At 30.6% G+C, this 17,301-nt stretch overlaps 3 protein-coding genes across 5 annotated transcripts in view; all 3 read left to right on the forward strand.

The window, feature by feature from the left end:
• Positions 1-912: 912 nt before the first annotated feature.
• On the forward strand, positions 913-8,640 carry LOC726309 (protein artichoke). Its single transcript, XM_026440879.1, has 4 exons — positions 913-948; positions 2,127-3,417; positions 4,374-4,859; positions 7,115-8,640. Exons 2-4 carry the CDS (start codon positions 2,140-2,142, stop codon positions 8,630-8,632), a joined length of 3,282 nt encoding a protein of 1,093 aa, XP_026296664.1. The 5' UTR covers positions 913-948; positions 2,127-2,139; the 3' UTR covers positions 8,633-8,640.
• On the forward strand, positions 3,538-5,820 carry LOC113218784 (leucine-rich repeat transmembrane neuronal protein 4-like). The gene is made up of 2 exons (XM_026440869.1): positions 3,538-4,139; positions 4,374-5,820. Exons 1-2 carry the CDS (start codon positions 4,137-4,139, stop codon positions 5,664-5,666), a joined length of 1,296 nt encoding a protein of 431 aa, XP_026296654.1. The 5' UTR covers positions 3,538-4,136; the 3' UTR covers positions 5,667-5,820.
• A 4,466-nt stretch (positions 8,641-13,106) lies between the features above and the next one.
• LOC409818 (sodium/calcium exchanger 3) overlaps positions 13,107-17,301 on the forward strand; it is a 96,220-nt gene continuing 92,025 nt past the window's right edge. The window contains exon 1 of one of the 3 annotated variants that reach the window (XM_026440945.1): positions 13,107-15,739. In XM_026440945.1, coding sequence (XP_026296730.1) covers positions 14,400-15,739 — 1,340 coding nt within the window. In that variant the 5' untranslated portion in view covers positions 13,107-14,399. The remainder of the gene's footprint in view (positions 15,740-17,301) is intronic. The other 2 variants (XM_026440944.1, XM_026440946.1) reach the window with 2 other exon arrangements.

Consider the following 17,301-nt stretch of genomic DNA (forward strand, 5'->3'; position numbering starts at 1 on the left):
GAATTATTAAAAATAAATCTTTTTTAAATTTTTCTTATATCAAATGAGTTTCTTAATATGCTATATATATATAAAATATAAAAAATATCATAATTATTGGAATTATTTAATGGAAATGATAAAAATTTCAGTAAGAGCCATCAAATATCAAATGAAGAGTATTTTTAAGTAATAGTATTTTTTAAGTAACTTTTTATCTTATCAAAAAAACCTATCCTGTTGTTGTTTTTTTATTTATCTTGATTTAAAATTCGTCTTTTATTAAAATAGTGAAAGGATGAAAAAAAAAATTAATAAACAATAGCTTATAAAGCTAAAATGAAAAACAATAGCTTTATAAATCTAAAATGAAAAAATTTTATTCAATTTTATGTTAAAAAGAGAAAAAGAAGGATTTCGAAGTTCTAAAAAAATATATATATATATATATATATCGTTTATAAATAGCTTAAAATAATTTTAATATCACAATATTTTATAATCTAATATAATCAATATATATTGTGATAATACATGTGATAATATAATTCATTAAATAAATTTCATAAAAGAAAAAATTAATCAAATTTATATGATTTGCTCTCCTATTAAACGATAAATAAGTTAGAAAATGATAAATAATGATAAGTAAGCTTAATAATCAATTTAATTTATTATTTTTTTAAAAATCTTCATTTCAATTTTTTTAATCTTTTTTTTTTTTTTTTTTGAAAAATCATATCAGAGATATACAATATTAATTATCTATTAGTTGATATTGTTCGCGAATTAAGAAGATAACATTACATATTATATATATATATAAGAAATTTTGTTACTTAATTTATTTATTTAATAGGAAAAGTGCAGAAAGAAAGTATTATATTTCGATATAAATGAAGTTATTTTATATTTATTATTTAATATTTATATTTATATAAATGTTTTTAAATATTTTGATGCTAACACGTATGTATTATTTAATTTTATTGAATCAATGATTATTAAAATTATGTAAATATGTTTTAATGATGAAAAAAATATTAATTTTTATAAATTTGAAAATTATATGTTTTATATAGAGTGATACATAAAAATTTTATTATTATTTTTTGTATTAAACATATAAACATGTAATCAAAGTGATTCGAAATAATAGTTTTGCTATTCATTAGTAACAAATATAATTTCATTAAAATTCATTAAGTAAGAAATATAATGTATAATTTGATTTTATAAGAAAGAAAAAAAAATTTTCTTCTAAAAAAGAATTTGCGATACATAATTAAATTAAAATCATTGTAAATATTTTTATATTTTTAAATTATTTTAAAAATATATTTTAAAATTGCGACCTCCAAAATATTATGCACGAGAAACTTTTTTTTATATGAGATTGATTTTAAACGATATCTATTATATTTGTATTTTAATATATTTTTAGAAATTTATATTTCTTAATTTGATTTATTTATTATTTGAAAATATAAATAATATAGTAACATTAAATCGATTAATCATGTTATTTAATAGATAAGATAGTGCGATCCGTATGATTTTAATTGAAAATTATTTTGTAATAGGAATGTTTAAAAAAAATTTTGTTTTGTATATATTAAATAGATTTATATAAAATATATAATTGATTGATAATCTTAGAATCTTAGAATTTTGTGTTATTATCGATTTTTTTACAATTAACACATGTCACACGCAAAGTTTAAATATAAATTGACAATTGATAAATAGTGAGTAGTCTTTATAGCTTAAAGTTTAATAAAATAGAAATGAAATAAAATAAAAGGAGATGAATTTTTATAAAAAAAATGATAGTTTATTAAATTAGAAAATATTAAAAGTTTTGTGAAATATAGTAAAAGATGATATTACTATCTCGATAATATCAGATTTCTTTTTCTCACATATTTTTATATGTATTATGTGGATTTACTTTTAAAAAAAAAATATCGAAATTGTTTATTTTAATATCCAGATTGAAACGTTATAAAGTTAACATGATATGATATTATATGATACTATATTATTTTTTTCTATTTTTCTTCATATTTTTTTATTCATTGATTAACAAATAATTTTTTCAGAATAATAAGCATATATAAGAAATAATTGAAAATTTATATTTTCAGAAATCTTGGAATCATGAAATTATTAATTACCTTCGTGATAGTCTTAACTTTTTTGACATTAATTATACATGGAAACGTTATTCCAAATGATTACGATATAATTACGAATGCATCAGATATCTGTGCAAATAAATCTTTAATACTAAGATTTCCTTCTTCAATAACAATAGATAAATATTTTATTGCTTCTCCTGTTGTAAGATGTATTGACATAAAAGGCATTGTTAGCATTAAAGAAGGAACTTTTGATAACGTGCCAAATTTAAAATATCTTGATCTCCGAGAAAATTATATTTATCCAGTTAACTTCTTTTCTTTTGGTAATCTTTCAAATGTGGAAATATTACGTTTCGGTTATCAAAAAAAAACTTCAACTTCGACAGAAAATAAAATATCAGTAATAAGGAATGTATATTCTGAACTTCGATATTTGGATTTAGACTATGCGAATATCATTGAATTACATAGTGATTTGATTTACAATCCATTCCCAAAATTAACACATTTATATATTTCAGGGAATATGATTCAGAAAAGTTTTCTGAATATTTTACCTAACACGTTAATGTATCTTAATTTAAGCAATAATATAATTTCCGAATTCTCGTTCGAAGGATTAAATAATCTATTGTCGTTAACCTTAGATAATAATAAAATCAGCAGAATGGGAAATGATATTAATTTGAAGGGATTGTACACGTTGAAGAATTTATCATTGGCCAACAATCAAATCAGTGTTTTCAACAATAATACATTTCAATATGTACCCAATCTTCGATATTTAAATCTTTGTAATACTTCTTCGAATTTTAATTTCAATATATTTCAACCTTTGAAACTTTTAGAGACTCTTATGTTAGATAATAATTTATTCGAAGATATTTTTATTTCAACATTTTTAAATATAACTACGCTCTCGTTAAATAATAACAAATTAAGATACCTAACGTATAGCTCTTTCATCAACATGCCAAATTTAAGAAAATTACACATAAGCAGCAATATGATTTCAAGCATCAATGTGGACACGTTTGAAAATCAAAATCTGTTGGAGGAGTTATATCTTGATGATAATGATTTAAGTTTTTTGCCAAAAAATTGGTGTGAATTTATGAAGAACCTTCGATATTTAAATCTGTCGGGGAATAAAATAACTTATTTAGAAATGGTGATTTATAGTTCTACTTTGCCTATAAAAAAATTATATTTGGAACGTAATCCTGTTCAATCTATTAATATGTCAAGTATATTGCAAATAATACCAAAAAATATGACAATTTATTTAAATTTAATTTATTGATTCAGAAGTTAACAGATTGTCATGTATACCTTCTATGTCAACCGAAACGACTGATTTATCATTAACTGAATATTCAACTTTTAAGTATCCAGCTCCATTATGGCAACTTCGATTTTTTAATTTTATGAAGGACACTAATTTACATTAGATATAATGTTTTATAATTTTATTGTACAAATATCTTTAAAATACAGAATATATTAAAATTGTTCATTGTATATTCCTTTATTTTTTCGCTTCTCTTGTCGTGAGTTATATACTTAGATAAATATGCAAAATGCTACAAAAATTATATTAATTTAGCTTTTAAATATATAATCGTGCTTTGCATTTCATATATATGCATATATATATTTTTTGCTCAGATTATAAAGACACGATTATTCCAGCGCAACATGTATGTTCAATCAAATTAATGTTTTCATGATATTCATTTGCAATCAAACGAGAGATAAATAAGTATTATAGATATTCTTAGAATATACAAATGGAATTGATTCGTGGTAATGTGAACAAAGTATATTTTGTCGCAACTTATCTATCTTCATAAAAAATTATACATATAATTTAAGAGATAGGAACTATATTTTGAGTATAAATACTTGCAGCAACTGCATTTTTAATCCCTTTATAACTGGTCTTTACTAAAAAGTTATATTAGTAAATTACTAAAAAGATATATTTGTTAGTAATTGATCTATTAGTTTAACATGGTATGTATCAAGCAATTATTTTTTAATTCTATTTCGATTTAACGTGTTGTTTTAAAGATTTATGAAATTAATAATTGAAAAATTAATAATTAAATATAAATAATAATTTACATTTTTATTTTTTAATTATCAACATGTTTTCAAAATATATATTGATATGTAATTCAAAATATATAACAATATAATATATACTTATCTTACATTCTTATTATAACTATTATCCATTTTTTTCAGATTCAATATAAAACTGTATTATTTATCTTGATATTGACCATCGTAAAAAGTAAATGCAGCCCTAAAATATCTTGGGTTCCAAATATTATAAAAGAAAATTTAGACAAAATAATACTTGATAAACAATCTTTTGTAACATGTTCTCAAGAGGAAATTGTGAACTTAAAAGGATTAAATTTAAATGATATACCAACAGAGTTAATTAAAAGTAAAACAATACAGGCAATTTCATTAGAAAATAATGAAATAAGTGTAGTTCCTAAGGATATATTTTACAAAATTCCAAATTTACAATGTCTTGATCTAGCACGGAATAAAATTTTAGCTGATGATCTTGAAATGAAACATGATCGTTTGAAAACATTAATTCTCGATTATCAAAAGACTTTAACAAATAATGATATTTTTTTACCAATCAAAATAAAAGGACGATTTCCAAATTTGGAAACATTATCTTGGAAAAATTTAAAAAATGATATTTTAACAGTAGAAGCATCATTTCCGAGAATAAATAATATTTATTTATCCGATTCTAATTTAAAATATATATATGATAATATAACCAGCATATTCCCGTATTTGAAAAATATCCATTTAGAAAATAATTTGATCGATCAATTAGTTGAATATGATTTTAAAAATGTGGAAGAATTATATTTGGATAACAATCCTCTTTATTATCTCTCGTTCAATCCAAAATTTACAAAAAATCTAAAAATTCTCTCATTATCAAATATTACGTACAATATTCCTACACTCAACATTCCATCGTTAATAACGTTAGATTTATCTGAAAATAGACTTCATTTTCCAAGTGACAATATCTTTGAATATACATTATTTTTGGAAAATTTAATTTTAAGTAAAAATGAATTTACTAAATTTCCAAATTTAACCTCTTTAAATAATCTTAAAAAATTATCGTTGGCTTACAATATAATTACCAATGTAAAAGATATAAGTGTAGCAAAATCTTTAAAAATGTTAAGTCTACGAGGAAATATGATATACAACATCGATAAAAAAGCGTTTTTCAAATTTACAGAGTTAGAATTTTTAGACTTATCAGAAAATAAATTGCAATCATTACCGTTTGGTTGGAATAAAAACTTGTCAATGTTGAAATATCTCAACTTAGAGTCAAATTATTTCCAAAATATAGAAGGTATGATGTTGAATTCATTATTTACTTTACAAAAACTTTATATAAAAAATAATGATATCATGTCGTTAGATTTAAATATATCAAATATAAAAATTATACCGCAAAATTGTACCGTATATTTGTTTTGAATATCATCACACACGAGATAAAGAATAAATCTAAAGAATTAAATGTATTTCGATTTGTATGTTGAATTTCTCGCTTGTCATTATTGTTAAACTGTCATTATTCATTATTATTAATTATTCATAGATAAAAATAAAACGTTACAGTTTACGATAATGTTTATAATATTCATTTTTCCTTTCTTATCGTGTACATGTTTCAAAAAATTTTTTTTACAAAGAAAATAATATAGAATTATTTTATATCAGATATATGCGAACGATATCTTTTCACAAATATAGAATTCATTTCTAAAAATTTTATTATCTCTCGGACGATAGATAAAGATTAAAAATTATTAGCAAATAATAAAATAATATTGATAAAATACAATAAATTTTTTAAAAACATTCAAGATGATTTTAATCGAAAAATTTTTCATTTTTTATAAAGCATAAGTTCAAATTAACGTTTGAAGAAAATCTTTTCGAAGAATTTTATCGCTTATCTTCGAATACGAATATTTTTCCTAACGAATGTATCATACGTCTATGCGCATTCGCGCACGTATATTTCTTATAATTCGTAGCGAAAAAACTGTTTTTTTTTATTTATTTATTTATTTATAAGTGTCGTCAGAAATATTCGGATTTTGATCATCGATGATTTGTATCGGTTACGTTTGAATTTTTTAAACCACACTGTAGCAGTGTGAGTTGAGTTTTATCTTGAAGAGAAGTTATCATTATGCCACAGTGTTTCTAACTCTGTAACATGAGCGAGGAAAGATATCTTTTTGCAAAATAATATGTGCACCTCAGCAATTATTTCGATACAGCAAAGTGGCGAACGAATAACATTTATTCACCCTGTACGTTTTCTTTTTCAATGTGAAAGAAAATATCTATCTACATATTTGTATGCATAGAAGATCGAAATAAAAAAATAAACACGATACGAAAAGATATTTGCTTATGTATGAATTTAACACGTACGTGTTTTAAAAGGATCAAATTGAATCTGTTCGTTTCAAATAAACGTGTGCTTCTTTTTTATAATTTTTACCCATTTTCTACAATGTTACTTAGAAACAAATATATATCTTGTTGGAAAAAAGAAAATTTTGCTTGTTTGTACGATTAATTAGTACTACAGGGCAATCCTCGCTAGATTACACCCCTGAGACTATTATACAGTGTTAAATTTCGCAAGGATTATCGCTGTATTATAAGAAGGTGGATGAAGCAGTTTGTTCAACAGAGGTGTTTCATACGTGTTGAAGTAAAAAACTGTGTTTCACCACGGACGAAAAGATCCTTTACGATCCTTTAAGGTAAGTTTAACCTTTCGCAAAATACGGAAAAGGAAAGAAGGAAAGAAAGAAGGAAACAAAAAAAAAAAAGATCGATTTTACGTAATCAATTTACATTTTAATTACATCCTTTTACATCTCTTAAATTTATATTTATAGATGTCGTTCGTGGGATCATGGCCAGTGTTACTCGGCGCGATCCTTTTTCGTTTGCAATTGGTATACGGCGGACAATATCGGTTATACGGTGAAAATAATTATCGGTATGGTGATAATAATAATCGACCCGTATTTTCTCACACCAATGCACCACCAATGCACCATCAAATAGCAGCGTTTACTCAGTGTAAAAAATGCGAACCAATAATACAATACGAGGAATGTAAGTCGAATTCGATACTACATTTTGAGCGTATTGGTATAAGAACAGTTGGCGATTTTTTCGTTAAGAGCAAAGAAATAAAGGAGTTGTATCTCGACGACAACGAGATCACGGAAATCTCGATTAAAGCATTCGATTCGTTGGACAAGCTGAATATTCTAAGCCTGAACAACAACAATATTTCCATTAATAAAATGCTATGGTTCAACCAGCACGATAATTTGCGAGATTTGATTATAAATAACAACAAGTATAACGGAAACGACACCGTTATAGACAAAATATTCCATCCATTGCCGAGATTAGAACGTTTGTCCTTGAAAAACAACAGAATTTCTAATTTGAATATCTCGTTAAAAAATTTCGCGCCCTCGTTGAGGACGTTGGATCTATCGGGAAATAATATGGAATCGATCGATTTTATCACCGAATTGCCGGAAACTGTCTCTTATTTGAATTTACATAATAACTTGTTCTCGAACGTGAAGAAAAATTCTTTACACAATATCGAATATTTATTGCTAAGTAACAATAAGATCACGGAATTGTGCAGTATAAATTGCAAACAGTATTCCTTGTCGTTGGAAGGGATGAGAAAATTGTTGAATCTGAACGTGTCCGGTAATTGTATCAAGACTGTTACGGAGAACGCGTTCAGATACACGACGAATCTCGTCTCGTTGGATCTGTCCAGAAACGAGATAGAATCACTTCCAGAGAATATTTTTAGAGGCTTAGAATCCCTGTTGGAACTTCGAATGAGCCACAATCGATTCATTTCCATCCCGAATATATGCGCGTTACATTCGGTAAGACACGTGGATCTCAGCTATAATCGAATCGTGGAGATAAACAGCGACAGCTTCTGTTTCACGACGTTCATCGAAACGTTAAATTTGTCCAATAATCATATCTTGAATATAAATAATAATTTCGATAAACTGCAAACGTTGCAGAAGCTGGATCTTTCGAATAATTTTATCAATAAACTTCCGACAATGTTGATTCAAAGGGCACAATTTCTCGAAATTCTTTTGCTGAGGAATAATAGCATAACGAGCATCGACGAGCTATTTTCTTTGCAATTGAGAACATTACGCGAAATACATCTTGAAGAAAATCCGTTTTTGTTCTTAAGATTTAACGATTCAATGATATACGTGAAAGAATATACAGAGTTGAAGAATTGTGATGTAGAAATTACTGAAATGTTAAAAAAGCATGTTGTAAGTAAAGAAGATGATTCTTCGAGCAATGAAAGCAACGAAAGCAATGAAAGCAATGAAATTTATTAACAATAATCTCAATGGTAAGATTTTGCTTTAATTTATTATTATTATTATTATTATTATTATTATTCTCATTATTTTATCTTATTTATATTATTAAAATATTCCTTTTCAGAACTTTTACGGTCTTTCTCGTTTTTCGACGAGGAACGATCCTTCTTACGATAAATTGAAAAATCGAGCAATATTTGGAAATGAATTATTTTTGGGAGAAAATGCAGACATTATATTTAGTGATCTATACTACCAATAAAAAATTTAGAAGAACGTTCATCGTTAGATTTTAGATTTTCATGTATTTATAATTTTTCAATTTGCTTACATTCAATGCTTGCTCTTGTGCAGCTTTGTTTTAATCTTTTCTTTTATTATTTTTTTTATTTCTTTTTTTGCCATTTTTATTAAATTATTAATCGATCATTGCATAATAATACACGCGCATCGAAATAATACCAATTTTGCTACTAACAATTCAAACTATCACTAATTTTTTTAATGTTATGTGAAGCGTAGAATGAAACAATAAAATCATCAATATATCATCATTAATCATATTTATTTTACCCATTTTGTACTTCAAATCTTTATAAAATTTTTTTATATATAAGATAAAAGAAATTTATTAAATTCAATTCAAGTTAAATGATATGTTAAATATACGTATTCTTTCTATGTATGATGCATAAATTTATACTATAGATTTATATTATATATTTTTTAAATTTAATCAATTTTTATTTTAAATATTAAGTTTTAAATTCCAGTTTTTCTAATTTGGAAAATTTTTATATTAAATTAATTGTAATAGTTTATTCTTATTATATTTTTAATGGATTTACCTTTGCACAGAATCTATAATAGAAATTTAAAATATATTTTATTAATTACAATATATTTAATTTTCGCGCGGTTGAAATAAGAAATTGCGCCGTTTCAGCCAATCAGAAAGTTACTAACGAATTAATGTGCATGGCGTCAGTTATTATTGAAACACGTGGTGACAGTGGGTGTTATACCGGCAAAAGTGCGTAATTTTATACAGTTTTTATTGATATTGTGATATGATTGATAGTTACGAATAGCCTAATAATATAATTAGTATTTATTTAATCATTTACTGAATAATATTTCAAAATTAAATAGTTTATTATCCTTTTTTATCATTTTACAATGCTTGTAATATTTGGCAACATTTTTATCATAAAATTTCTCATTTCCTGAATCAAAATTTGATTTTAATCATTATATTTAATATTTTAATATTTTAACATTATTTTAATTTTATATTATTTATTTTGTTATTTTGCTTTTTACTTATATAAATTATTATTCGATTATTAAATTTCGAAAGTTTAATGGAATTCTAATGGAAGATTCAATTACATGCATGGAAATCTAATAAGATTTTATTTCTTTTAACAATTTAAAATATTTTTACGTATTTCTATTTAAATGTGTCTATCCAAATAATATTCTATGTAATAGATTATATACCTGCTACGAATTGAAATAATAGATGTATATTGTGTTTATATTTCGTTTGCTGTTAGCAATATTTCTTAGAAAGTTGAAGGTTTGTGTTTATGTACGCTTAATGTCGATCGATATTTATATTTCTTTCCATACATATAATCGAAATTGTGCCGCGAATCGCGATGAGTCATTATGTCGTCGAAATTCGTGCCGATCAGACGTTTCAATTCGTAACAGGTATATAATCTATCTATTACATAGAATATTATTTCAATATTATTTCAATATTATTATTTTCTCATCTTTTGCATAATACTTTTTAATTCAATAAATTAATTTAATTTAATAATTTATATCAATTATTTGTCTTTATTAATTTTTTTGTTATTACTACGGATAATTTTTCTTTATTAAATCTATTTGATTTTTAGAATAGACCGATAAATGATCATATCATGATTATTTAAAATAAAATTTGATTTAATACAATTAGTTGTTATTTTATATTCTTATTCATTTTCATCTTATACATTTATTTTAAAGATTTGGTTTTCTTTTCTTTTTTAATAGTTGATTGCTGAAATAGTTCAAAGCGGGGAGAAAAGAACATGGACGTCACACAATAATTATTCGTCACAATGATCAAGTAGATGATAACTTTTGGCGAAGAATTGGTAAGAATTGGTATTTGTTTTTGTATAAAAAGTAAATATATTTTTATTTTCTTTTTATTAGGTTATTCTTGATTTATATAATAATTTATACTATATTAATATACAATTATTACGTTAATAATTGTGAATTTTTTAAAAAACATTAACCAAATCAAATTTTTATTTCGGATACTTTTTTTTATCTTTAATTAATTAAATTTATTCTTTTATTATATAATTTTCAATTATAATAATTTCAGAAAAATAATATTTTTTCAAAGAAATGCTCTATAGGAAAAAAAATGTTGAAAAAATATTTCTCTTTTTTTTCTATTATCTTTTTTTTCTATTAACGTAGTTTTATTTTCAGAAAATTTTTGTAACTGCATATAATGCGATCGGTAGAATCAGTGTTTGTTTCGTAATATTATTTTCAATATTCTTTAAAGCATAATAATTTTAATTAAATTTAAATAAATTTATTATAGTTTCTCGCGAAAGTAGAGTCAGTGTTTGTTCGCTAATTATAATTTAAATAATAATATAATAATAATATCATTATTATTTTTTTTAAATATTAGTTTTCGGTAAAATAGAGTCAGTTAAGGTAATAAGATATCGGACTTATCGACTGGACTGGAAAAAGTATGAAAGTATTTTCATTTTAAATTTCTAGATGGCGACACAGTTATGAATTTGCAATCGCTAGTAAGGAAATATTATTTATTATAATTTATTTAGATAGAAATATGCACATAATGCAGAACTAAAAAGTTAATTAATTAGACAATTCGGATCTAATTCGTTATTTTTGATATTTCTAACATTTAACAAATAAGATATGAATATTGGTTATGAATTTAAATTGGATATATTTCTTTTATCTCTTTTCCATTTTGTTAATTATTTTTCCAGTTTTGCGATAAGTACATATTAATGTGTAATAATATTGATATAAGATAATTTTTCGATTTTGTTACGTTACATTTGCTATATAAATTTTTGCAATAAATATACGTTTACATAATATATAAACTTATTAATATCGAAACAGAACGATATTCAATTAATAATTTAAAGCTTTTTTGCCAGAATTTTAAATCTTTCTGGCATCTGGAATGCAAAGATTTATATACAATTAAGTATAACCACGATTTAAAATTACGTTCATCGAAGTCGTTAAAATGGTCAGATTGCGATTTTTTTTTTTTTTTTTTTTTTCTATATAAAAAAGAATTAAAACGATCCTTGAGCGAAAACAGCTTGTTACTCTCGAATCGATCGAAGAGGATTCATCTAACGAGCTTGTCATCAAATTACTATCGATCTTGAAGATCGTTCGAATATTTGAAATGCTCCCTTAACGGATAACGAGATCACTCGGAGATCGGAGATAGCTCGACGATACTGCAAAGAGTCTGATTTTTGTAACGAGAAGTTGAAGTACTCGTTTCGACGAACGTTTCTACAACTACTTAGCTATTTTGTTCAGATTCCTTTTGAAACGAAATGATTTCGTCGATCGACTTAAATCACGTTTCTATCTGTCATTTCTTTGTATCAAACTCTTTGAGCTACGATTTTCCAAATTTAATTCCTTTAAAACTATAATCTTGAATAAGTTGGACCGAGGAAAAAAATATTTCGTTTCACGTACAATGGAAAATCTCGATCGTTAAAAAAGATCATCATGAAGATGGTATCACGAGTATTTATCGCTCGCAATCCCATGGATTTTCTCTCGCATTCTCTCGTCCAATATCTTTTCTTATCAACCGTGGCGAGATATATAAGGCATTACCTTAAACATGTCGAGGATTTGTCAGGTGAATGATGATGTGGAAGAACGTTTTCCACTTAGGGATCCATTCGTTTGATGGATCATCAACAACGCGCGAATCTTTCTCGTCAGAATGATAATGAAAACGAAGAGAAGAAGAAATTTTTCGGGATCTCGTATTTCTTCCTATACCCGGAAAAAGACTCCCAATTTCTACGATTATTCTAAATGTAATAAATCATTCAAAAGTGTGAAACTTAAACTTCGATGAGAATAAATAACACTTTTGTTATTAAATTAAATTATACATTATCTTGCATCAATACTAGAATTACCTACGCGTAATAAAATTTAAACGAATTGCAATCCTCTTCGCTCTTCGTTAAAAGATCGAACAACGATTAGAAGAGATTATAGAAAAATACCACTTGTTTACCCACTTATATCTCAAATTACTGGGAATAATTCTCAGAATGAAAAGAAAAAAAAAAAAGAGAAAAGAATAAAGTTGGCGTTCTTTAATAAAAAAAGAAAATACGCTCAACCATGGTCGAGGAAGAAGGGCAAGGGCCAGAAGCGCGGGAAGGAAGGAAGGAGAGAAGGAAGAAAAGGAAACGGATGAGGAATCAGGGTGGAAAAAGGAAGTGTTACGCCGCGTTCCGTCCAGTTAGATCTGGCCTAGGTTGACCAAGCCATCCAGAGTGGCGATGTGTCGTAGAGTGGGAGGTGTCCCTGCTGATCAGGGGTGTCGGAAGAGGGTGCACGGGGACGCATGCGCACCCTTCCTTGGCACAGGGAGGGATGCTTGGCGAGCGAGCGAGACGGAGATACGACCGGTTCTAAAACCTCTGGAAAAGGATAGCCATGTATATGTAATGGACGAAACGTAATGGAGAAGACAGGGAAAAAACGAAACGAGAGAGATAAAAGAAAAAGGATCCAAAGGATACGGTCGAAATACGAATAACGTAGAATACGAATCGAGTCGAGGTTGAACGGAGAGGGCTCGAGTGTAGGGGATAAAAATGAGGAAGAGACGGACAGACAGAGAGAGAGTTAACGATAGCTAGAACAGGAGGGATGAAGAGCGGCCGAGGTCTGCCTCGTCTAGGCAGCTCCGAGAGTCTACTCCCACCTAGCTCTCCTCTTCCTTGCTCGCTTTCTCTCTCTCCTCTTTCAGTGTTCGTTCGAACACGGCCCGGTACGGTTCTGTCGCTCCGCGCTCGAAGGATTCTCTTCGTGATGGGAGCTCGCTGCCGCGGTGGTGTCGGCAGGTTCCCTCGGTAGCCGATTCCCCGACCACCCATCCATGTCGCACGTCCCGTCAGGGTGACGGTCCGTATAATCGGCACACGTAAATATATATATATACACACGCATACACGCGCGTATATATACGGAGATAAACATCCGAGAGGAGAAGGGGGGGACTTGGAAACGCGGAAACGGAGGAAGAGGGTGAAAAGTGCGTGTCGTGGAGAGAGAGAGAGAAAGTGCGCGGTATCGGGAGAGATAAAAGTGAATGAGAGTAACGGTGAGGAGAAGCTGCGAACTCGTCAAGTTATATTCTTATCGATGAGGAAACGGTGGTGAGAAGATCGCACGAGGAAGACGCGGGTTCGTGTCGTGCGTTTTCGTTTGAAAGGAGAAAGAAGGAAGAAAAGAAGAGGGAACAATCATCGAGGATAAAAGAAAAAAAGATCCGTGTAATTTGATAATTGAAAAATCGAGATTGTTTCTCGCCGAGATATTCGATTCTTTGGAGTTGTTGGGAAATAATAAAAGGGGGTTGAGAAGGACAATTGGATCTTTCCACGTTGTTAACTCGCTCGGGTGAGAAGTGGAAAAATCTCGGGAAAAGGAAAAGATGCCGGGAAATTATTCGACTCGTTGCGAGCCAGGCCTGGTTGTGCCGGTATGGAGGCCGCAGGAGAATCTCAATCTTTCGGACATAATCTTCCGCGGCTTCGTGTATTTCTCCCTGCTCCTGTACCTGTTCATCGGCGTGTCGATCATCAGCGATCGTTTCATGGCTGCGATCGAGGTGATCACCTCGAAGGAGAAGGAGTTGGTCGTTCGCCGGCAGGGTAAAGAGCCCCAGATCGTCGTGGTTAGGGTATGGAACGAGACGGTGGCGAACTTGACGTTGATGGCGTTGGGGAGCAGCGCGCCAGAGATCCTTTTGTCGATCATCGAGATCTGGGCGAAGAACTTCGAGGCCGGTGAACTGGGGCCGGGCACGATCGTTGGCTCGGCCGCTTACAACCTCTTCGTCATCATCTCGCTGTGCGTGTTCGTGATCCCGAACGGGGAGACGAGGAAGATCAAACATTTGAGAGTTTTCTTCGTGACAGCCACGTGGAGCATCTTCGCTTACGTGTGGCTCTACTTGATCCTCGCTGTCTCGAGCCCGGGCGTGCTCGAAGTTTGGGAGGGTATACTCACCTTCTCCTTCTTCCCTGCAACCGTGCTCACGGCCTACGTGGCCGATCGCCGCCTCCTCATCTACAAGTACCTGCACAAGGGTTACAGGATGAACAAGAGGGGTGTGATCGTGCAGGCCGAGGCGGGCGACTCGGACGGCGGGGTGGAGCTCGAAATCAAGCCGCAGCAGGACAGTTTTCACAACATGATGGACGCCGACACGCCCGAGGCGAAGGAATTCGAGCAGACGAGGAGGGACTACATCAACACTTTGAGAGAGTTGAGGAAGAAGTATCCTGCCCTGCCGTTGGAACAGTTGGAAGTGATGGCCCACGAGGAGGTGCTCGGCAAAGGGCCGAAGAGCAGGGCGTTCTACAGGGTGCAAGCCACGAGGAAGATGGTCGGCGCGGGGAATCTGAGCAAGAAGATCAGCGAGAGGGCGCAGAGCGACCTGAGCGAGGTGAAGGCCGAGCTTCAGAAGCAGGAAGCCGAGAGCATCGAGATCGAGAACGTGAACGCGATGAGAATCTTCTTCGAGCCTGGCCACTATACCGTGATGGAGAACGTAGGCAGTTTCGAGGTGGGAGTGACGAGAGCCGGCGGTGACCTGAGCAAACCGTGCACCGTCGACTATTGTACCGAGGATGGGTCAGCCGAGGCTGGCTCCGATTACATCAGCGCCAAGGGCACCCTCACCTTCGACTCGGGCGAGACTAAGAAGACCATCAAGCTGTCCGTCATCGATGACGAGTTGTTCGAAGAGGACGAGCATTTCTACGTTAGGTCCGACTATCTTTTTCTTTCCCGCTGAATTTCCAATCGTATCGCATTCTCGACTTTCATCTTACATACGTCTCATTCACGAGAGAGAGAGAAAAAAACGTTACTTGGATTGTTTCGTTTTAAATGTAATTGGAAATCGCGTAAAAAAAGTTTACAATCAAATATCCGCGATATCATATGTTTGGCAAACATCTTGCCGGCAATAAATGGTTTTCAGTTTCGTGAACTTGGCACGCGCAACTTTCTATTCGTTCGGCCGTTCCTCGATGGCAAGTAGCCTACTGGCCTCACTCCATCCGCAAAATAATTCCTCCAACATTCTATAAAAAAAAGAATCTCGTTTGCCCGTTCAACGACCGATTTTCATTGATCCTTGATCCATCCGCGTTGAACTGTTGCTCTCGATATGTTAATCCACGAAATAAAAAGTCGATCTTTGAACGTGTACTCTCGTTTCTCGATGATGATTCTGACGCGTTAGAGAGAAAAAAAAGAAAGAAAAGGAAGGGATAATTCCTATTCCGGAAAAAGATATTCAAGGGAAAGGATCAAGGACGCGTGGGGGATCGGATTGCAGAGTTGCATGTACCCCCTGGTTTTATTGCCACGGTCAATAACGGCGCGGAAACTCGAACGAGCGCCTCTCTGGCGCACGTTAGTCATCTATTAAAGCCAGAGACGCAATCAACGACGATTCGAAATTGCACCAAGCTTTCGAGAGACAATTTTTCTCTCTCTCTCTCTATCTCTCTCCAGAGAGAAAAACGACCGAACGAATGGAAAGATCTGATTCTAACGGAGTTAATTCCACGCGTCCGTCTATCTACTTTTGTAGATACACGATGAAAGATGGTACGAATCGAACTTTGTCTTAACGCTCGTAATATTGAAATTGCGCTTCTCTTCACCTTTGCGAATCGACGAAGAATTATTAGCTCGAAATTTCAAAGTTACGTGTAAGTACGGAGGGGATGAAACGTGTGCTCGCGAAAGGGTGAAACCGTTTCGTTGGCCGATGCAATACAATTGCGAATTGTCTTGAAGCAGGGTGAATGCGAATTCGTTCGGGAGATAGGAATGGGGAATCAAAGGAAGGGAACAATGGGTGCCATGTCGGCGGTATTTCTGTCAAATACGTTGGACCTTGAAAAATCGTTGTGGCGGGGAAAAACGAGGCGGAGAAATATCACGAAATGTTTCCTTGTCTCGCGATACGTACGTTGAATCGAAACCTTGGAAAATCGTTTCCTTTTTTTCTTTTTTTTTTTCCATCCTTTCCCGATGAAACTAGGTCGAGGTCGAGGAACAATATCCAACCGGAATATAGATAAATAAAAAAAAAAAAGGAAATCGTGGTTGATTGTGGTGCATTGTTCCGAAGATCATCGAGGAATAACGAGCGTTTAAAATTGAATCGAACATCTGTGTTTTCTCTTAGAGGATCTTCTTTGCCGATGACATCATACGGGACGTCTGTTTAATATTCCATCGATCGAAAAAGATGTCGATACTTGGGTATAAATTTGCATAAGAAATATACTTTTAGTTACTCTATGCATTCG

The sequence above is a fragment of the Apis mellifera genome, linkage group LG5, assembly GCF_003254395.2.
Source record: "Apis mellifera strain DH4 linkage group LG5, Amel_HAv3.1, whole genome shotgun sequence".
Classification (NCBI taxonomy): domain Eukaryota; kingdom Metazoa; phylum Arthropoda; class Insecta; order Hymenoptera; family Apidae; genus Apis; species Apis mellifera.

Excerpts from the sequence above, each read along its gene's own strand:
- LOC726309 (XM_026440879.1), top strand. The coding sequence starts at position 2,140 with ATGAAATTATTAATTACCTTCGTGATAGTCTTAACTTTTTTGACATTA. Across the intron at positions 3,418-4,373 it reads TGACAATTTATTTAAATTTA|ATTCAATATAAAACTGTATT; the intron begins ATTTATTGATTC and ends CATTTTTTTCAG. Across the intron at positions 4,860-7,114 it reads TAAAAAATGATATTTTAACA|ATGTCGTTCGTGGGATCATG; the intron begins GTAGAAGCATCA and ends TTATATTTATAG.